The 22,849-nt window shown below is 47.5% G+C and overlaps 1 protein-coding gene across 5 annotated transcripts in view; it reads right to left on the bottom strand.

Moving 5' to 3' along the window:
* Nucleotides 1–22,849, bottom strand: part of IFT140 (intraflagellar transport 140) — a 364,909-nt gene that overhangs the window by 222,717 nt on the left and 119,343 nt on the right. For all 5 annotated transcript variants that reach the window (XM_063934664.1, XM_063934666.1, XM_063934665.1 and 2 more), the window contains 3 exons: nt 19,460–19,587; nt 18,595–18,712; nt 14,193–14,311 (listed from right to left, as the gene is read on the bottom strand). In XM_063934664.1, coding sequence (XP_063790734.1) covers nt 14,193–14,311; nt 18,595–18,712; nt 19,460–19,587 — 365 coding nt within the window. The remainder of the gene's footprint in view (nt 1–14,192; nt 14,312–18,594; nt 18,713–19,459; nt 19,588–22,849) is intronic.

The following is a 22,849-nucleotide window of genomic DNA, read 5'->3' as shown; positions in this document are numbered from 1 at the left end:
CTAAATTTAGTGCCCCCCCCTCTCTTTTTAACCCTTTGAGCCTGAAAACTACAGGGGAGAGCCTGGGGAGCTGTCTTCCAGTTACACTGTGAAGAGAAAATGGCGCCAGTGTGCCGAGGGAGATAGCCCCGCCCCTTTTTCGCAGACTTTTCTCCCGCTTTTTTATGGATTCTGGCAGGGGTAATTATCACATATATAGCCTCTGGGGCTATATATTGTGATTATTTTGCCAGCCAAGGTGTTTTTATTGCTGCTCAGGGCGCCCCCCCCCCAGCGCCCTGCACCCTCAGTGACCGGAGTGTGAAGTGTGTATGAGGAGCAATGGCGCACAGCTGCAGTGCTGTGCGCTACCTTGGTGAAGACAGGATGTCTTCATGCCGCCGATTTTCCGGACCATCTTCATGCTTCTGGCTCTGTAAGGGGGACGGCGGCGCAGCTCCGGGAACGAACACCAAGGACGGGTCCTGCGGTCGATCCCTCTGGAGCTAATGGTGTCCAGTAGCCTAAGAAGCCCAAGCTAGCTGCAAGCAGGTAGGTTCGCTTCTTCTCCCCTTAGTCCCTCGTTGCAGTGAGCCTGTTGCCAGCAGGTCTCACTGTAAAATAAAAAACCTAACATATACTTTCTTTCGAGGAGCTCAGGAGAGCCCCTAGTGTGCATCCAGTTCGGCCGGGCACAGAAATCTAACTGAGGTCTGGAGGAGGGGCATAGAGGGAGGAGCCAGTGCACACCAGATAGTACCTAATCTTTCTTTTAGAGTGCCCAGTCTCCTGCGGAGCCCGTCTATTCCCCATGGTCCTTACGGAGTTCCCAGCATCCACTAGGACGTCAGAGAAATAAAAATTTCAGCAAAGTGAGCTTCTCCCAGGACCAATTCTGTAATTATAAAAGAAACAAGAGAGCAGCTGTCCTCATAATTACTGGAAGTCCCACATACTGTATAGTGTCTTCCAGCCTACTGGATACCACAGGTTGACTATGAAGCAAATTATAATCATGGGAAATTCACTGCATGAGCTCTATGCTTTCCTACAGTTGCAGGAGGGAACAATACAATTTACATTTAACTACACCAGACTGGGATCTGCCAGGAGGGGGTCACATTCAGCACCATTGTAACCTAATATACAGATGGAGCCTCGCTCATCTAGGCTTCTCTGCTGCGCCTAGGTGCACCAAGGCTTATTAGCATAAGCCTTTCATCTATTGTTCTCAGCTGCAATACAATACAGGGAGAGCAATACAGCAGGGGATTAAGTCATTACAGCAGGGGATTAAGTCCGACTGCCCTGGCTCAATTTTATTAAAGGGATAGATGAGGAGAGCTCCATCTGTAGAGGAATTTTGCAGCATTCAGTAGTTAGGACAAGAGAGGTAATCAATGACATGATATAACATTACGTAATATAATAGAACATGCTTAATATAGTGACATGTAATACACATATTATGAAATAGCAGAGGGTGACAGAGAAGGAAGGCACATGAGAGATTGGGGTAGGGTTGTGCAGCAGACTGGTAGGCTAGGCTGTGAATTGGTTAACTTCATGAAAAGGTGTGTTAGGTGGTGGATTGATCTGACTTCATGAACAGGTGTATTAGGCGGGGGAGGACTTATAAAGCAATCCTGGAGTTGTGGTGGAACTGATTTCCCCCGACACATAGCGCCCCCCCCCCCCCCCCCCCCCATTATGCAAAGCCGGCGCTAAAGTGTTGGCACCCCTCTGTACACTATAAACTACTACTGTGTTTAGAAAGGAACATAGTGAGCCAAAAAGGGGTGTGGTCTTAGAGGAAAGAGGCGTGGCCACAAAATAGTACCCCCCAACTCAAATTACACCACACTGTGGCACAATCTTATCCACATTACACCACATGTATTGCCCGATTCATATTACATAACAACGTAGTGCCATTTATACACATAATGCCAACAGTAGTAGTGCAGTGCCCCTTATACACTTAAGGCCCACAGTAGTAGTGATGCTTATACACATAATGCCAACAGTAGTAGTAAAGTGCCCATTATACAAGTAAGGCTCACAGTAGTAGTGCAGTGCCTCTTATACACTTAATGCTCACAGTAGTAGTGATGCTTATACACATAATGCCCACAGTAGTAGTGCAGTGCCCCTTAAACACTTAATGCCCACAGTAGTAGTGGTGCTTATACACATAATTACCACAGTAGTAGTGCAGTACCCCTTATACACTTAATGCCCACAGTAGTAGTGCCCCTTATACACAATGCTCACAGTAGTGATGTTTATACACATAATGCCCACAATAGTAGTGCCGATTATACATAATGTCCACAGTAGTAGTGCAGTGCCTCCTATACACTTCATGCCCACAGCAGAAGTGCTGATTATACACAGAATGCCCACAGTTGTAGTGTCCCTTATATACATAATGCCCGTCATCCATAGACTGTTAAGGGGACACCTGAGGTGAATTATGTAGAGCAGAGCTGCGCAGGAAGGTTCACCTGTCAGAGAGGGCAGCTGGCTCACACACGGGAAGTGTGCAGTGTGTAAAAAAATAAGAATTTACTTACCGATAATTCTATTTCTCGTAGTCCGTAGTGGATGCTGGGGACTCCGTCAGGACCATGGGGATAGCGGCTCCGCAGGAGACAGGGCACAAAATTAAAAGTTTGACCACTAGGTGGTGTGCACTGGCTCCTCCCCCCATGACCCTCCTCCAAGCCTCAGTTAGGATACTGTGCCCGGACGAGCGTACACAATAAGGAAGGATTTTGAATCCCGGGTAAGACTCATACCAGCCACACCAATCACACTGTACAACTTGAGATCTGAACCCAGTTAACAGCATGATAACAGAGGAGCCTCTGAAAAGATGGCTTCCAACAATAATAACCCGATTTTTGTAACAATAACTATGTACAAGTATTGCAGACAATCCGCACTTGGGATGGGCGCCCAGCATCCACTACGGACTACGAGAAATAGAATTATCGGTAAGTAAATTCTTATTTTCTCTGACGTCCTAAGTGGATGCTGGGGACTCCGTCAGGACCATGGGGATTATACCAAAGCTCCCAAACGGGCGGGAGAGTGCGGATGACTCTGCAGCACCGAATGAGAGAACTCCAGGTCCTCCTTAGCCAGGGTATCAAATTTGTAGAATTTTACAAACGTGTTCTCCCCTGACCACGTAGCTGCTCGGCAGCGTTGTAATGCCGAGACCCCTCGGGCAGCCGCCCAAGGTGAGCCCACCTTCCTTGTGGAGTGGGCATTTACAGATTTTGGCTGTGGCAGGCCTGCCACAGAATCCGCAAGTTGAATTGTGCTACAAATCCAACGAGCAATCGTCTGCTTAGACGCAGGAACACCCAGCTTGTTGGGTGCATACAGTATAAACAGCGAGTCAGACTTTCTGACTCCAGCCGTCCTTGAAATATATATATATATATATTTTTAAGGCTCTGACAACGTCGAACAACTTGGAGTCCTCCAAGTCGCTAGAAGCCGCAGGCACCACAATAGGTTGGTTCAGGTGAAACGCTGATACCACCTTAGGGAGAAACTGAGGATGCGTCCGCAGTTCTGCCCTGTCCCAATGGAAAATCAGATATGGCTTTTGTACGAAAAAGCCGCCAATTCTGACACTCTCCTGGCCGAAGCCAGGGCCAGTAGCATGGTCACTTTCCATGTAAGATATTTCAAATCCACCGATTTGAGTGGCTCAAACCAATGGGATTTGAGGAATCCCAAAACTACATTGAGATCCCACAGTGCCACTGGAGGCACAACCGGGGCTGTATATGTAGTACTCCTTTGACAAAAGCTTGGACTTCAGGAACTGAAGCCAATTCTTTCTGGAAGAAAATCGACAGGGCCGAAATTTGAACCTTAATGGACCCCAATTTGAGGCCCATAGACAATCCTGTTTGCAGGAAATGTAGGAATCGACCCAGTTGAAATTCCTCCGTCGGAGCCCTCTCCTTCAGGATCCGGCGTTCAACCGCCATGCCGTCAAACGCAGCCGCGGTAAGTCTAGAGGTAGAGTGCACGGATCCTCCGTGCGCATCTCTTGAAGTTCCGGGTACCAAGTCTTTCTTGGCAAATCCGGAGCCACGAGTATCGTTCTTACTCCCCTTCGCCTTATAATTCTCAGTACCTTGGGTATGAAAGGCAGAGGGGGGGAACACATACATTGACTGGTACACCCATGGTGTTACCAACGCGTCCACAGCAACGGGTCTCTTGACCTGGCGCAATACCTGTCCAGTTTTTTGTTGAGGCGGGACGCCATCATGTCCACCTTTGGTTTTTCCCAACGGTTCACAATCATGTGGAAGACTTCTGGATGAAGTCCCCACTCTCCCGGGTGGTGATCGTGTCTGCTGAGGAAGTCTGCTTCCCAGTTGTCCACTCCCGGAATGAACACTGCTGACAGTGCTATCACATGATTTTCTGCCCAGTGAAAAATCCTTGCAGCTTCTGCCATTGCCCTCCTGCTTCTTGTGTCGCCCTGTCTGTTTACGTGGGCGACTGCCGTGGTGTTGCCCTACTGGATCAACACCGGCTGACCCTGAAGCAGAGGTCTTGCCAGGCTTAGAGCATTGTAAATTGCCCTTAGCTCCAGTATATTTATGTGAAGTTAAGTCTCCAGGCTTGACCACACTCCCTGGAAATTTCTTCCCTGTGTGACTGCTCCCCAGCCTCTCAGGCTGGCATTCGTGGTCACCAGGACCCAGTCCTGAATGCCGAATCTGCGGCCCTCCAAAAAGGTGAGCACTCTGCAACCACCACAGAAGAGACCCCCTTGTCCTTGGAGACGGGGCTATCCGCTGATGCATCTGAAGATGCGATCCGGACCATTTGTCCAGCAGATCCCACTGAAAGGTTCTTGCGTGGAATCTGACGAATGGAATCGCTTCGTAAGAAGCCACCATTTACCCAGGACTCTTGTGCATTGATGCACTGACACTTTTCCTGGTTTTAGGAGGTTCCTGACTAGCTCGGATAACTCCCTGGCTTTCTCCTCCGGGAGAAAAACCTTTTTCTGAACTGTGTCCAGAATCATCCCTAGGAACAGCAGACGTGTCGTCGGGCTCAGCTGGGATTTTGGAAAATTTAGAATCCACCCGTGCTGTTGCAGCACTACTTGGGTTAGTGCTACACCGGCCTCTAACTGTTCTCTGGATCTTGCCCTTATCAGGAGATCGTCCAAGTAAGGGATAATTAATACGCCTTTTCTTCGAAGAAGAATCATCATTTCGGCCATTACCTTGGTAAAGACCCGGGGTGCCGTGGACGGATTGTCTGAAACTGATAGTGACAGCAACGGCAACGTCTGAAACTGATAGTGACAGTTTTGTACCACGAACCTGAGGTACCCTTGGTTTGAAGGGCAAATTGGGACATGGAGGTAAGCATCCTTGATGTCCAAGGACACCATAAAGTCCCCTTCTTCCAGATTCGCTATCACTGCTCTGAGTGATTTCATCTTGAACTTGAACCTTTGTATGTAAGTGTTCAAAAGATTTCAGACTTAGAATAGGTCTCACCGAGCCGTCCGGCTTCGGTACCACAAACAGCGTGGAATAATACCCCTTTCCTTGTAGTAGGGGTACCTTGACTATTACTTGCTGGGAATACAGCTTGTGAATAGCTTCCAACACCGTCTCCCTGTCGGAGGGAGATGTTGGTAAAGCAGACTTCAGGAATCTGCGAGGAAGAGACGTCTCGAATTCCAATCTGTACCCCTGTGATACTACCTGCAGGATCCAGGGGTCGACTTGCGAGTGAGCCCACTGCGCGCTGAAATTCTTGAGACGACCCCCCCACCGGACCCGAGTCCGCTTGTAAGGCCCCAGCGACATGCTGAAGACTTTTCAGAAGCGGGGGAGTGCTTCTGCTCCTGGGAAAGAGCTGCTTGCTGCAGTCTCTTACCCTTTCCTTTGCCTCAGGCAGATATGAATGGCCTTTTGCCCGCTTGTTCTTATGAGAACGAAAGGACTGAGGCTGAAAAGACGGTGTCTTTTTCTGTTGGGAGGTGACCTGAGGTAAAAAAGGTGGATTTTCCGGCTGTTGCCGTGGCCACCAAGTCCGATAGACCGACCCCAAATAATTCCTCCCCTTTATACGGCAAACTTCCATATGCCGCTTGGAATCCGCATCACCTGACCACTGTCGCGTCCATAAACTTCTTCTGGCAGAAATGGACAGCGCACTTACCCTTGATGCCAGAGTGCAAATATCCCTCTGTGCATCTCGCATATAAAGAAAATGCATCCTTTAAATGCTCTATAGTCAATAAAATATTGTCGCTATTCAGGGTATCAATATTTACAGTCAGAGATTCCGACCAAACCCCCCCAGCACTGCACATCCATGCTGGGGCGATTGCTGGTCGCAGTATAACATCAGTATGTGTGTATATACTTTTTAGAGTATTTTCTAGCCTCCTATCAGCTGGATCTTTGAGGGCGGCCGTATCAGGAGACGGTAACGCCACTTGTTTTGATAAGCGTGTGAGCGCCTTATCTACCCTAGAGGGTGTTTCCCAGCGCGCCCTAACCTCTGGCGGGAAAGGGTATAATGCCAATAACTTCTCTGAAATTAGCAACTTCCTATCGGGGGTAACCCACGCTTCATCACACTTCAATCAATTCATCTGATTCAGGAAAAACTACAGGTAGTTTTTTCACACCCCACATAATACCCATTTTTGTGGTACTTGTAGTATCAGAAATATGTAACGCCTCCTTCATTGCCGTGATTATGTAACGTGTGGCCCTACTGGAAAATACGTTTGTTTCTTCACCGTCGACACTGGAGTCAGTGTCCGTGTCTGTGTCTGTCGACCGACTGAGGTAATGGGCGTTTTAAAGCCCCTGACGGTGTTTGAGACGCCTGGACAGGTACTAATTGGTTTGCCGGCCATCTCATATCGTCAACCGACCTTGTAGCGTGTTGACACTATCACGTAATTCCATAAATAAAGCCATCCATTCTGGTGTCGACTCCCTAGGGGGTGACATCCCATTACAGGCAATTGCTCCGCCTCCACACCAACATCGTCCTCATACCTGTCGACACACACGTACCGACACACAGCACACACACAGGGAATGCTCTGATAGAGGACAGGACCCCACTAGCCCTTTGGGGAGACAGAGGGAGAGTTTGCCAGCACACACCAAAGCGCTATAATTATACAGGGATAACCTTATAGTAAGTGTTTTCCCTTATAGCAGCTTAATATATAATAATATCGCCAAAAAATGCCCCCCCTCTCTGTTTTAACCCTGTTTCTGTAGTGCAGTGCAGGGGAGAGCCTGGGAGCCTTCCCACCAGCGGATCTGTGTGGGAAAAATGGCGCTGTGTGCTGAGGAGATAGGCCCCGCCCCCTTCACGGCGGGCTCTTCTCCCGGTTTTTTCTGTAATCCTGGCAGGGGTTAAATACATCCATATAGCCCAGAGGCTATATGTGATGTATTTTTAGCCAGTAAAGGTAATTACATTGCTGCCCAGGGCGCCCCCCCCCAGCGCCCTGCACCCTCAGTGACCGCGGTGTGAAGTGTGCTGAGAGCAATGGCGCACAGCTGCAGTGCTGTGCGCTACCTTAAGAAGACTGGGAAGTCTTCAGCCGCCGATTTCTGGACCTCTTCTCTCTTCAGCATCTGTAAGGGGGCCGGCGGCGCGGCTCCGGTGACCCATCCAGGCTGTACCTGTGATCGTCCCTCTGGAGCTAGTGTCCAGTAGCCTAAGAAGCCAATCCATCCTGCACGCAGGTGAGTTCGCTTCTTCTCCCCTTAGTCCCGCGTTGCAGTGAGCCTGTTGCCAGCAGGACTCACTGAAAATAAAAAACCTAACAAACTTTTATTCTAAGCAGCTCTTTAGGAGAGCCACCTAGATTGCACCCTTCTCGGCCGGGCACAAAAAACCTAACTGAGGCTTGGAGGAGGGTCATGGGGGGAGGAGCCAGTGCACACCACCTAGTGGTCAAACTTTTAATTTTGTGCCCTGTCTCCTGCGGAGCCGCTATCCCCATGGTCCTGACGGAGTCCCCAGCATCCACTTAGGACGTCAGAGAAATAATAAGAATTTACTTACCGATAATTCTATTTCTCGGAGTCCGTAGTGGATGCTGGGGTTCCTGAAAGGACCATGGGGAATAGCGGCTCCGCAGGAGACAGGGCACAAAAGTAAAGCTTTCCGATCAGGTGGTGTGCACTGGCTCCTCCCCCTATGACCCTCCTCCAGACTCCAGTTAGATACTGTGCCCGGACGAGCGTACACAATAAGGGAGGAATTTTGAATCCCGGGTAAGACTCATACCAGCCACACCAATCACACTGTACAACCTGTGATCTGAACCCAGTTAACAGTATGATAACAGGGGAGCCTCTGAAAAGATGGCTCACAATAACACTAACCCGATTTAGTTAGCAATAACTATGTACAAGTATTGCAGATAATCCGCACTTGGGATGGGCGCCCAGCATCCACTACGGACTCCGAGAAATAGAATTATCGGTAAGTAAATTCTTATTTTCTCTATCGTCCTAGTGGATGCTGGGGTTCCTGAAAGGACCATGGGGATTATACCAAAGCTCCCAAACGGGCGGGAGAGTGCGGATGACTCTGCAGCACCGAATGAGAGAACTCCAGGTCCTCTTTTGCCAGGGTATCAAATTTGTAGAATTTTACAAACGTGTTCTCCCCTGACCACGTAGCTGCTCGGCAGAGTTGTAATGCCGAGACCCCTCGGGCAGCCGCCCAAGATGAGCCCACCTTCCTTGTGGAATGGGCATTTACATATTTTTTGCTGTGGCAAGCCTGCCACAGAATGTGCAAGCTGAATTGTACTACAAATCCAACGAGTAATAGTCTGCTTGGAAGCAGGAGCACCCAGCTTGTTGGGTGCACACAGGATAAACAGCAAGTCAGATTTCCTGACTCCAGCCGACCTGGAAACTATATTTTCAGGGCCCTGACAACATCCAGCAACTTGGAGTCCTCCAAGTCCCTAGTAGCCGCAGGTACCACAATAAGCTGGTTCAGGTGAAACGCTGACACCACCTTAGGGAGAAACTGGGGACGAGTCCACAGCTTTGCTCTGTCCGAATGGACAATCAGATATGGCTTTATGAGATAAAGCCGCCAATTCTGACACTCGCCTGGCCGAGGCCAGGACCAACAGCATGGTCACTTTCCATGTGAGATATATCAAATCCACAGATTTGAGTTGTTTAAACCAATGTGATTTTAGGAATCCCAAACTACGTTGAGATCGCCCAGTGCCACTGGAGACATCAAAAGGGGGTTGTATATGCAGTACTCCCTTAACAACTTCTGGACTTCAGGAACTGAAGCCAATTTCTTTCTGGAAGAAAATCGACCGGTCGAAATTTGAACCTTAATGGACCCCAATTTGAGACCCATATACACTCCTGTTTGCAGGAAATGTAGGAATTAACCTAGTTGAAATTCTTCCGTGGAGCCTTCCTGGCCTCACACCATGGAACATATTTTCACCTAAACGGTGATAATGTTGTGCGGTCACCTCCTTCCTGGCTCTGACCAGGGTAGGGATGACCTCTTCCGGAATGCCTTTTTCCCTTAGGATCCGGCGTTCACCCGCCCTGGCGTCAACGCAGCTGCGGTAAGTCATGGAACAGACATGATTCTTGCTGAATCAAGATCCTTTCTAGTATCTCTTGAAGTTCCGGGTACCAAGTTCTTCTTGGCCAAACCGGAGCCACGAGTATAGTTCTTACTCCTCTCCTTCCTATCATTCTCCATACACTGGGTATGAAAGGCAGAGGAGGGAACACATACACCGACTGGTACACCCACGGTGTTACCAGAGCGTCCCAGCTATTGCCTGAGGGTCTCTAGACCTGGCGCTTCATGTGAGACGCCATCATAACCACCTTAGGTCTTTCCCAACGGTTTACAAACATGTGGAAACTTCCAGATGAAGTTCCCACTTTTCCGGGTGGAATTCATTCATGCTGAGGAAATCTTCCTAGTTGTCCACTCCCGGAATGAACACTGCTGACAGTGTTATCACATGATCTTTCGCCCAGCGAAGAATCCTTGCTGTCATTGCCCTCCTGCTTCTTGTGCCGCCCCGTCTGTTTACGTGGGCGACTGCCATGATGATGTCCTACCGGATCAGCACCGGTTGACTTTGAAGCAGAGTTCTTCCTAGGCTCAGAGCATCGTAAATTGCCCTTAGCTCCAGTATATTCATGTGGAGAGAAATCTCCAGACTTGACCACACTTCCTTGGAAATTTCTTCCCTGTGTGACTGTTCCCCAGCCTCTCAGGCTGGCATCCGTGGTCACCAGAACACAGTCCTGAATGCTGAATGTGCTGCCCTCTAGAAGATGAGCACTCTGCAGCCCCCACAGAAGAGACACCCTTGTCCTTGGAGACAGGGTTATCCGCTGATGCATCTGAAGATGCGATCCGGACCATTCGTCCAGCAAATCCCCCTGAAAAGTTTTTGCGTGAGATCTGCCGAATGGAATCGCTTCGTAAGAAGCCACCATTTTTCCCAGGACTCCTGTGCATTGATGCACGGATACTTGGCCTGGTTTTAGGAGGTTTCTGACTAGGTCGGATAACTCCCTGGCTTTCCCCTCCAGGAGAAATACCTCTTTCTGGACTATGCCCAGAATCATTCCTAGGAACAGCAGACGTATCATCGGAAAACAGCTGCGATTTTTGGAATATTTAGAATCCACTCGTGCTGTCGTAGAACTACTTTAGATAGTTCTTTTCCGACCTCGAACTGTTCTCTGGAAACTTGCCCCTTTCAGGATATCGTCCAAGTAAGGGATAATTAAGATGCCTTTCTTCTTTTAAGAATCATCTTTTCGGCCATTACCTTGGTAAAGGCCCGGGGTGCCGTGGATAATTCAACGGCAGCGTCTGAAAATGATATTGACAGTTCTGTATCACGAACCAGAGGTACCCTTGTTGAGAAGGGCAAATTTGGACATGGAGGTAATCCTTGATGTCCAGGGACACCATATAGTCCCCTTTTTTCCGGTTCTCTATCACTGCTTTGAGTGACTCCATCTTGATTTGAACCTTTTTATGTAAGTGTTCAAAGATTTCAGATTTAGACTATGTCTCACCAAGCCTTCTGGCTTCAGTACCACAATATAGTGTGGAAGACTAATACCCTTTTCCTTGTTGTAGGAGGGGTACTTTGATTATCACCTGCTGGAAATACAGCTTGTGAATTTTTTTTTTTTCCAATACTGCCTCCCTGTCGGAGGGAGCCGTTGGTAAAGCAGGCTTCAGGAACCTGCGAGGAAAAATTGTCTCGACTCTCCAATCTGTACCCCTGGGATAATACTTGTACGATCTAGGGGTCAACTTGCGAGTGATCCCACTGCGCGCTGAGACTCTTGAGACTACCCCCCCACTGGTGGAGGGCTTCTTTTCCTGGGAAGGGGCTGCCTGCTGCAGTCTACTTCCCTTTCCTCTATGTCTGGGCAGATATGACTGGCCTTTTGCCCGCTTGCCCACATGGGAACGGAAGGATTGAGGCTGAAAAGACAGTGTCTTTTTCTGCTGAGATGTAACTTGGGGTAAAAAGGTTGGATTTCCCAGCTGTAGCCGTGGCCCCCAGGTCCGATGGACCGACCCCAAATAACTCCTTCCCTTTATACGGCAATACTTCCATGTGCCGTATGGGATCTGTATCACCTGACCACTGTCGTGTCCATGACATCTTCTGGGAGATATGGACAACGCACTTATCTTGATGCCAGAGTGCAAATATCCCTCTGTGCATCTCGCATACATATATATATAGAATGCATCCTATTAAATGCTCTATATCAATAAAATATTTTTAGTCAGGGAATTCGACCAAGCCAACCCAGCACTGCATCTCCAGGCTGATGGCGATCGCTGGTCGCAGTATAACCACCGTATGTGTGTATATACTTTTTAGGATATTTTTCCAGCTGCCTATCAGCTGGCTCCTTGAGGGCGGCCGTATCTGGAGACGGTAACGCCACTTGATAAGCGTGTGAGCGCCTTATCCACCCTAAGGGGTGTTTCCCAACGCGCCCTAACTTCTGGCGGGAAAGGGTATAACGCCAATATTTGCTATCGGGGTAAACCCACGCATCATCACACACTTCATCTTATTTTATCTGATTCAGGAAAAACTACAGGTAGTTTTTTCACTTCCACATAATACCCATCTTTTGTGGTACTTGTAGTATCAGAAATATGTAACACCTCCTTCATTGCCCTTAACGTGTGGCCCTAATGAGGAATACGTTTGTTTATTCACCGTCGACACTGGATTCAGTGTCCTTGTCTGTGTCTGTGTCGACCGACTGAGGTAAATGGGCGTTTTTTTAAAAACCCCTGACGGTGATTCTGAGACGCCTGGACCGGTACTAATTGTTTGTCGGCCGTCTCATGTCGTCAACCGACCTTGCAGCGTGTTGACATTCTCACGTAATTCCCTAAATAAGCCATCCATTCCGGTGTCGACTCCCTAGAGAGTGACATCACCCTTACAGGCAATTTCTCCGCCTCCTCCAACATCGTCCTCATACATGTCGACACACACGTACCGACACACAGCACACACACCTGGAATGCTCTGACAGAGGACAGGACCCACTAGCCCTTTGGAGAGACAGAGGGAGAGTTTGCCAGCACACACCAAAAAAAAACGCTATAATTACATAGGGACAACCTTATATAAGTGTTTCTCCCTAATAGCATCTTTATATATATATTTATATCGCCAATTAGTGCCCCCCCTCTCTGTTTAAACCCTGTTTCTGTAGTGCAGTGCAGGGGAGAGCCTGGGAGCCTTCTCTCCAGCCTTTCTGTGAGAGAAAATGGCGCTGTGTGCTGAGGAGATAGGCCCCGCCCCTTTTCCGGCGGGCTCGTCTCCCGCTCTTTAGTGAAGTTTGGCAGGGGTTAAATATCTCCATATAGCCTCTGGGGGCTATATGTGAGGTATTTTTAGCCAGTATATAGGTTTACATTTGCCTCCCAGGGCGCCCCCCCCCAGCGCCCTGCACCCTCAGTGACTGCGTGTGAAGTGTGCTGAGAGGAAAATGGCGCACAGCTGCAGTGCTGTGCGCTACCTTTAGAAGACTGCAAGGGTCTTCAGCCGCCGATTCTGGACCTCTTCTTACTTCAGCATCTGCAAGGGGGCCGGCGGCGCGGCTCCGGTGACCATCCAGGCTGTACCTGTGATCGTCCCTCTGGAGCTGATGTCCAGTAGCCAAGAAGCCAATCCATCCTGCACGCAGGTGAGTTCACTTCTTCTCCCCTCTGTCCCTCGTTGCAGTGATCCTGTTGCCAGCAGGACTCACTGTAAAATAAAAAACCTAAGCTAAACTTTCTCTAAGCAGCTCTTTAGGAGAGCCACCTAGAATTGCACCCTTCTCGGCCGGGCACAAAAATCTAACTGGAGTCTGGAGGAGGGTCATAGGGGGAGGAGCCAGTGCACACCACCTGATCGGAAAGCTTTACTTTTGTGCCCTGTCTCCTGCGGAGCCGCTATTCCCCATGGTCCTTTCAGGAACCCCAGCATCCACTAGGACGATAGAGAAAAATAAATAAAATTACATGAAGGAAAAGGGAGGGGAGTGTATGTGGAAAAGCATGCCCAGACCTGAGTGATGCTGGCGTGATCCACCCTGCGCATGGAAAGGTGGCGATACATGAGGGGAAGGAGGGGACCAGCAGCAGTCACCGCAATAGGTTCGCACAGTGAGGAAGTGGAGCGAGCAGCAGCACATGGACACAGACACTGACTGCACTGTACCTGTTAGATATGAGCGCACCACGGGAGGACCCAGAGCTGTATTTGGCAGGAAGAGCGTTGACCTTGGCTTGGCAAAGTTAGAGGTTTGTGTATGAGGCAGTAGCACATACCAACCCCCACAACCCCCTCACGAGGTCCCTGTTCATACAATGATTGGACAGCAGCAGAACCTATCCAATAAAGTGCTACCTTCACTACACGGACACTCTCATTCTCATGGCTCCGGCTCCAGTTGTCTAGCATTGAATCTTTACCCCTAAAGAATTCTTCTCTCGCATGAAAACAGTCCTTTAAGGGTGGGACCCAAGCTAAGCCGCTGCAGAGTTGAGATTGGCTACTACCTAGTGTGGAGGTGGGTAAACCCCTGAAGCACATCACTACCAAAGTTTCTTACGTGTCCAAGTTGGACGGAGAATCTCCTTGCTCTGCTTCTCCATTCCTAAAGTCGAAAAAGGATACTGTATCTAGTTCAACGTCATAGAAGTACATCTTGGAATCTAGGTTACTGTCAGCCTGCGGAAAGAATAAAAGGTAAATATAAGGATTGCACTACCTATAAAACACACGGTTTCTCATTTTTATTCCAATAGGACCCACTTCAAGGCCAAAAAAAGATGATTCTGTATAAATTTAGAAGACTAACAAAAAAGTAAGAGAGGGTTTTTGGGTATGTATTAGTATGTATTGTAATTAAAATATAAAAAAATTGTTGTGTGCGTTAGATGCGTTTGTCCAAATATATATTCCAGTGCACCCTTTATGCAAGGGCATGTAAGCCTTTGTAATTGTACAAATAAAGCCACCAATTTTATTAACCCCATGCAACAAATAAATGGAATGTATTGACTAAGGTTCTCTATTAAGTGCAAAACTCAAGCGTTGCACCAACTCTGTCAAGTGTTTTGAAAGCTTTCTTCAACTATAAAATACTGATGAACAGCGCCATCTTGTGGTAAAATGCAATATCTTATTTTATGACAAGAAACAAAACGACTGTAGGTATTGTATTTAATTTAGGCATGGCCACTTTGCAGCTAAAAAAACAGTACAATCATTTTTTAGGATCATTTAAAAATTATGTTAAAAATACAGATTTTGCTCAATGTAAATAAGGAGAAAATATATAAAATGTTTTTGTTTGTTTTTTAAACGTGTCTGCAGCAAATATATACTAGTGAAATACAGGGAGATTTAAAAGTTGCAGTACAGCATTTTGTTTTGTTTCAAAACTGTGCAGGAACTGGGAAAACTGAATACTTGAAATCGGCCATCTTGAATCTAAGTCAGATTACCCATTTCCTGCACAGTTTTTGAAACAAAGGGGCAGATGTATTAATCTGGAGAAGGCATAAGGAAGTGATAAATCAGTGATATGTGCAAGGTGATAAAGGCACCAGCCAATCAGATCCTAACTGTTAATTTACATATTGGAACTGATTGTCTGGTGCCTTTATCACCTTGCACTTATCACTGGTTTATCACTTCCTTATGCCTTCTACAGATTAATACATCTGCCCCAAAGGGTTGTACTGTGACTTTTGAATCACCCTGTACTATAATTTGTATCTCTTGTGGTGAAGGTTGCAATTTTGTAGTGTTGATCAATGTCTGACTGAGAATGTTCTATTGTTAAATGGCTACAGGGATCAATGATTTCTTAGTTCATCTGCATTCTGATGCAAGATACAAGTGATGAGTGCATTTAAACACACTATGGCAAAATGGTTTTAAGAATGTAATGTATCAATGATCCTAATTGGTGAAAAGAAACACCTTAATGAACAGTTAATTAAAATTCAGGGATAATGTAGGCAACATGGCACACCATGAGAGAGGGCCTGGAAGAAATCAGAAAGGACAAACTAATTACTACAACATCCCAGCTTGAAAAACCATGATGTTTACCCAAGGAAAGCCAAATCATATACCCATGTTAGAGGATATACATATTCGTTCTTAGGGGCTCATTCAGACCTGGCCACATTCAGGTGGTCTGCGCACGCACACTGGCCGTTGTGTGCGACATTACACATTGCAGCCGCATCCCTGAGGATGCCATTTCGCTACTTTTAGGGCGAATAGGGATTCGCCCTATTCAATGGCAGGGCCGTTTTTTTCGCCTAGGATAAAAATTTAGCAGGAGCAAAAACATGTGGTTCGGCGAATCCACGTTTTCTCACCTGTGCTGGCAAAATCGCAGGCCGTTATGGACGATTTTGAGGCATTTTTCACACAAAAAAGAGAAAAGGCTTCGGTGAAAATTCCCCCCCCCCCCCCAAAAATGGTGAAAACAGGCCTTAATTGAATAGGCGGGGGGTGAAATCAACAGCTCCCAGATTACCGGAGCAAATTGCATACCCCCTGTATCTTTCTAATGCCAAACACAACAAGGTGCCAACTGTTTTGCAGTCTGCTGTTTCCTATAGAGGAGTTACCAGAAACCCTCATAAACATAACAAAAAAACAACTATCACCGTCATATCTATCTACATTAGCGGCGGTATATACTTGCGCCAAGAGTTTGCCAGAGGTGCGGGATGCCGGCCGAACTTGGGCATTTTTTTTTTAAAGCGCCAGTCTTTTACAAGGCATGGTTTTGACTTGTAAATTACTTGTAAATCAAGCACTGTTCACCAGAGAGGTAACACCATCCCACCATGAAGTTGTTCAGAAGTGACTGATGGCCTTGTGAAGAACGGATCGGAGACTAATGGTGCACATTACAAATCATGGACAAAAACCTGATACACTCTGCCTGAAAGCTCAAACTAGGGAGGAAGTTTGTTCCAAGTGGCTTCAATCAGAGCTATAGGGGGGATTTCAATTAAGTGCAGGACGGATTCGCCTGGTGAATCTGCCCGACACTGCCGCTCTTTACGGCGGCGGGGATCTCGCTCAAAAATACTCCCTACCCTATGGAGCAGCGAGCACTTTTGAGCGAGATCCCTTTAGGTGAATCAGGCATTCGGCAGGCAAGGACGAATTGTGCTGCCTTTCCCGACATTTAAAAGCTGTGGCAACAGCAATTTGCCCACAACATCCTTGACTTGTCTAGGAAGTTTTTGTTCAACTTCAGTACTGTGGCAATTTTGTAAGAAAAACTGGGCAGATATTCCCCCAATCAGCGCCGATTCGGAGATAGGAGCAAAGCAGGAAAAAGCAAGTAACTGGACAAATCATGGGGTCGATTAAATTTTCCGACAGTTGAATAGCGCCGTGAATTAGCTCCCGTCGCTATTCAATTCAGCTCATGTTAAGTCAGCGAATGCCCATTCTCCCGGACTTAACAGGTTGATTTGTCGGGAGAACGGGCATTCTCCGACTTAACTCCCCGGTGCAATGCTGATTCCCAACAGAATCAGCCTCGCGCCCCCGGTGGTGAGAGAAGAATTCCTGACAATTGAGTGTCACTTGTCGCTGTATTGAATAGCACCAGGAGCTATTTCCCGGCGCTGTTCAACTGTCGGAGAATTGAATCAACCCCCATGTTGCAGTATAAGGGGTGTAAATACATAGATTACTTTTGCATGCAGGGTAAATACTGACTGCTCTGCATGTAGCACCACAAAAACTGGGCGGCTTTATGTTTACACTGCAATTTAGATTTGAGTTTGGATACACCCCCATCTAATCTCTCTGCACACTGTGCATCGCCCGCTGCAGCGTGGTTTTGCCACGGTGCAATGTTACGTTCTTATTTTAGCTTTTGCTCCCAACTCTGAATCAGACCCTAAGGGTTGAGTCAATTAGATGCGAGGGGGGAAACTCACCGCCATCATGACCGCATCTTCTCCAGGAGTTGTGAATTTATAGGTCTGCATACATAAATCTGCAAGTATGGCTGTACCACAAGTGTGGCATATAGTCCTACTTACTCGCGGACGCAACAACTGAACCATTAGTGTTCACAGTAAGAGAGTTATCTAGTAGCTGTGAGAGGTGGGACACTGAAGGTGAATGTGTGATTTACAAAGAACTTTCTCATGGTTACTTTGCACTGGTTTCCTGGGTGACGGGTCTACTTTAATGTGTGAAGAGTTTAATACATAAATAAGTGTATATATTATTAAAACATTAATACATACTAGCTGATGTGCCCAGTATTAACCGGGCAAAGGTTTGCTGGGTGGAACATTTTACCTTCCAGGCCTGTTCCAGACCAGTCAGCGGTCACATGTCCTATGTCACCCAGCAGGTGCACAGTGATAGTTCAGCAACTGTTACATTGTCCAGGGAGCAATGGTGATGCATAGTAACTGGAATAATATTTATATGCTACTCTATGGACCAATGCCGTCATGCAGGTTGAGTCGGAAATGTCAGAAAAACGCAAATGTGCGATTTTTGGGCATTTGCAAAAGTGCAGTGGCCGCACAGTACGTGTGCAAACTTTTACAGTGCAATCTCACTGTGACTGACAGGGGCATGCGGCAGCGATACAGCATTATGGGGGAGTGGTCTGACAATGCAGGCGTGTCAGGACCATTTTAGGGCCAGCTGCGTGACGTCACACGCACCTACTGCGGGACAAAACATGGCAAGGTCGACCCTAGTTGCTGCAATAGCCATCTAATTGCAATGTGATCGCTCAGACAACGGCATCATAGAAATAGGTCACTCATAAAAGTCGTGCTATTAATATATAGATTTATTATTCTCATTGTTCGTAAGACAAAGACTTTTTGGGAGCTATGCTTTGTGTAAGGATGAGTGCACTGTGAAAGAATAATAATATCAAAGATTTCAAGTTTAAAAAAAAATGACATTAACAATTGAGAGCGTAATTCTGGTCTTACCCTGTTGGCAAGGATGCTGCATTTACTGCCATTGGCATTACACCTGATGGACACAATGCCGCCCAGTCCTGGCACCAGCTCAGAGAGGTTTTTACAATTGCTGTGGGCTTTGGCCTCCCTTTAGAGTAAACAAAAACACAGCACAATCACACTGTAGCATGTATGTAAGGAAGTCAGAGTTGACCAGAGGTGCGGACTTCCTACCTGAATGCGGACCTTTGTTTTTTTCAAGCGCCAATCATGTACGAGGTAAAACCATGGGGGTAATTCAGACCTGATCGTAGCAGCAGATTTGTTAGCAGTTGGGCAAAAACATGTGTACTGCAGGGGGAGCACAGATATAACATGTGCAGAGAGAGTTAGATTTGTGTGGGGTGTGTTCAAACTGAAATCTAAATTGCAGTGTAAACATAAAGCAGCCAGTATTTACCCTGCATAGAAACAAAATAACCCACCCAAATCTAACTCTCTCTGCACATGTTACATCTGCCCCACCTGCAGTGCACATGGTTTTGCCCAACTGCTAACAAATTTGCTGCTACGATCAGGTCTGAATTACCCCCCCAAGCCTTGTAAATGACTGCTGCTTTAAAAAAAAAAGTCTGAATTCAGCCGGGAACCCGCACCTCCGGCATTACATCCGGCCCATAGGACATGATGAGAAGAACATTCTACCACGGCATTTATGTCCCAGTGATTTATAGACACAGCCTCCACCCTATGCTTACCCCAAATAGGCAAATTAATAATTTGTATTGTATTCAATAATTTGTATTGTATTCATTGTTTAGATAGCTGCTATTATACTGTCCCTATCTGCATTGTTAAGGGTAGATGGAAAGGATTTGACTTCCAAATGAATTACCTTCTGGAGAGGTCAAAGAGCTTGAAGTGAGCAGCATCAGTGGCTACCACCAGGAATCCCCCGCATATGTCTAGTGCACACGGGTTCCCCTCTGGCACCGAGAATGGGAGCAACTGCTTCACTGTGCCCTGTAATATAAGTGGGACAGGCTGACATCTGTAGGCATTATAAGATTAAAGATTTTCATCTGAAGCAGTAGAATGTGGTAATCACTGAAGAATGAAAAATCAGTACAATACAAAATCTGATGTAGTGCTTTACGGAGAAAAAAACAAAATGGTAAAACAGGATTTTTATACATAAAAATAGGTATTTGGTTACCTACCGGTAAATCCTTTTCTCGCAGTCCGTAGAGGATGCTGGGGTCCACATTAGTACCATGGGGTATAAACGGGTCCACCAGGAGCCATTGGCACTTTAAGAGTTTGAGAGTGTGGGCTGGCTCCTCCCTCTATGCCCCTCCCACCAGACGCAGTCTAGAAACTGTGCCCGAGGAGACGATATACTTAGAAGGATTAGAGAGAAGGATTATACACAGATAGTGGTGAGATTCATACCAGCTCACGCATACAAGGCACGTCAAGTCAACTAGCTTGAACTACTCAGCAACAGCTGAAACATTACTTACCAAGTAACAATGCAGTACTCAACTAAAATGAAGTTGTACTGAACCAAATAACATTTGCAGGAGAACGAAGCGCTGGGCGGGCGTCCAGCATCCTCTACAGACTACGAGAAAAGGATTTACCGGTAGGTAACCAAAATTCTATTTTCTCTTACGTCCTAGAGGATGCTGGGGTCCACATTAGTACCATGGGGATGTACCAAAGCTCCCAGAATGGGAGGTAGAACGCTGAGGCTCCTGCAGAACTGATTGACTGAACTTCAGATCATCAGAGGCCAAAGTAACGAACTTGTAAAACTTTGCAGACGTGTTCGACCCAGACCAAGTTGCAGCTCGGTAAAGTTGCACTGCCGAGACACCCCGGGCAGCCGCCCAGGAAGACCCCACTTTACGAGTAGAGTGGGCCTTAACAGATTTTGGACACGGCAGCCCTGCCGTAGAATAAGCGTGCTGGATAGTTAACCTAATCCAGCGAGAAATAGTCTGCTTAGAAGCAGGACACCCAATTTTCTTGGGATCATAGAGGACAAACAGAGAGTTCGACTTTCTATGACGAGAAGTTCTCTTCACATATATCTTCAGAGCCCTTACGACATCCAAGGACTTTGATGTAATTGAGGAGTCAGTAGCCAATGGCACCACAATAGTTTGGTTGCTATGAAATGCCGACACAACCTTCGGAAGAAACTGCTGACGAGTCCAGAGCTCAGCTCTATGTTCATGGAAGATCAAGTAAGGGCTTTTACAGGATAAAGCCCCCAGCTCGGACACACGTCTAGCAGAAGCCAAGGCCAACAAAATGACCGCCTTCCATGTAAGAATTTTAACCTCTAGCTCCTGTAGAGGTTCAAACCAATCCGACTGGAAAAACTGCAACACCACGTTAAGGTCCCAAGGCGCCGTAGGCGGTACAAAGGGAGGTTGGATATGCAGAACTCCCTTCAAAAAGGTCTGAACCTAACGGAGGGCAGCCAATTGTTTCTAAAAGAAAATGGAGAGGGCTGAAATCTGGACCTTCACAGAACCCAAACTCAGGCCCATATCAGCTCCTGCTTGCAGGAAGAGGAGGAAACGTCCCAGTTGAAACTCCACCATAGGAAACTTCTTGGACTCACACCAAGAGACATATTTCTTCCAAATACGATGGTAATGTTTAGACGTTACCCCTTTCCTAGCCTGTATGAGGGTAGGAATAACCTTCTTCGGAATGCTCTTCCAAGCAAGAATCAGGTGCTCAACTTCCATGCCGTCAAACGTAGCTGCGGTAAGTCTTGATAGGCGAATGGCCCCTGCTGCAGGAGGTCCTCCCGAAGAGGAAGAGACCTTGGCTCTTCTTGCAGTAGATTCAGAAGGTCCGTGTACCAAGCCCTTCTTGGTCAGTCTGGGACAATGAGGATCGCTTGAACCCTTGTTCTCCTTATGAGCTTTAGGATTCTTGGGATGAGTGGGAGTGGTGGAAACACGTACACTGACAAACACCCACGGAGACACCAGGGCGTCCACTGCCACTGCCTATGAGTCCCTCGACCAGGAACAATAACGTCGAAGCTTCTTGTTGAGATGAGAGGCCATCATGTCTATTTGGGGTAAACCCCAAAGATCTGTTACCTCCTTGAACACCTCCGGATGGAGTCCCCACTCTCCTGGATGGAGATCGTGTCTGCTGAGGAAGTCTGATTCCCAGTTGTCTACTCCCGGAATGAAGATGTCTGACAGCGCTAACGTGTGCTTTTCTGTCCAGAGGAGTATTCTTTTCACCTCTGACATTGCCGCTCTGCTCTTCGTTCCACCTTATCGGTTTATGTAAGCCACTGTTGTTACGTTGTCCGACTGCACTTGAATGGCCCGATTTCTCAGAAGAGGGGCCGCCTGAAGAAGACCGTTGTAGACGGCTCTTAGTTCCAGGATGCTGATGGGCAGGCCGGCTTCCAGGCTTGACCACCGTCCTTGGAAGGTTACTCCTTGAGTGACTGCTCCCTAGCCCCGAAGGCTCGCATCCGTAGTTAGAAGGACCCAGCCCTGAATCCCGAACCTGCGTTCCTCCAGAAGATGAGGCAATTGGAGTCACCAGAGGAGTGAAATCCTGGCCTTTGGCGACAGACGAATTCTCTGGTGCATGTGGAGGTGAGATCCCGACCACTTGTCCAGGAGATCCAGTTAGAAGGTCCGAGCGTGGAACCTTTCGTACCGGAGAGCCTCGTAAGAGGCCACCATCTTTCCCAATAGGCGAATGCATTGATGAACCGACACCCGGGGTGGCTTCAGGACATCCCGGACCATGGCTTGTATCACCAACGCCTTTTCCTGCGGAAGAAACACACTCTGCACTTCCGTATCCAGGATCATTCCCAGAAATTACAACCTCTGGGTTGGTTCCAAATGTGACTTTGGAAGGTTTAGAATCCAACCGTGACTCTGGAGCAGTCGTGTTGTGAGAACAATGGACTGCCGCAGCCTCTCCTTGGACAATGCCTTTATCAGCAGGTCGTCCAGATATGGAATGATGTTCACACCCTGCTTGCGGAGGAGAATCATAATTTCCGCCATCACCTTGGTAAACACTCTCGGTGCTGTGGAGAGGCCGAATGGCAGTGCCTGGAACTAGAAATGACAGTCCAGCAATACGAAGCGGAGAGAAGCCTGATGCGGCAGCCAGATCGGAATGTGGAGGTATGCATCCTTGATATCCAGGGATACCAGGAATTCCCCTTCTTCCAGACCTGATGTCACCGCCCTGAGAGACTCCATCTTGAACTTGAACTCCT

The sequence above is a fragment of the Pseudophryne corroboree genome, chromosome 7, assembly GCF_028390025.1.
Source record: "Pseudophryne corroboree isolate aPseCor3 chromosome 7, aPseCor3.hap2, whole genome shotgun sequence".
Lineage (NCBI taxonomy): Eukaryota > Metazoa > Chordata > Amphibia > Anura > Myobatrachidae > Pseudophryne > Pseudophryne corroboree.
The sequence above is the reverse complement of the archived record's forward strand: the minus strand, read 5'-3'. Positions and strand labels throughout refer to the sequence as shown.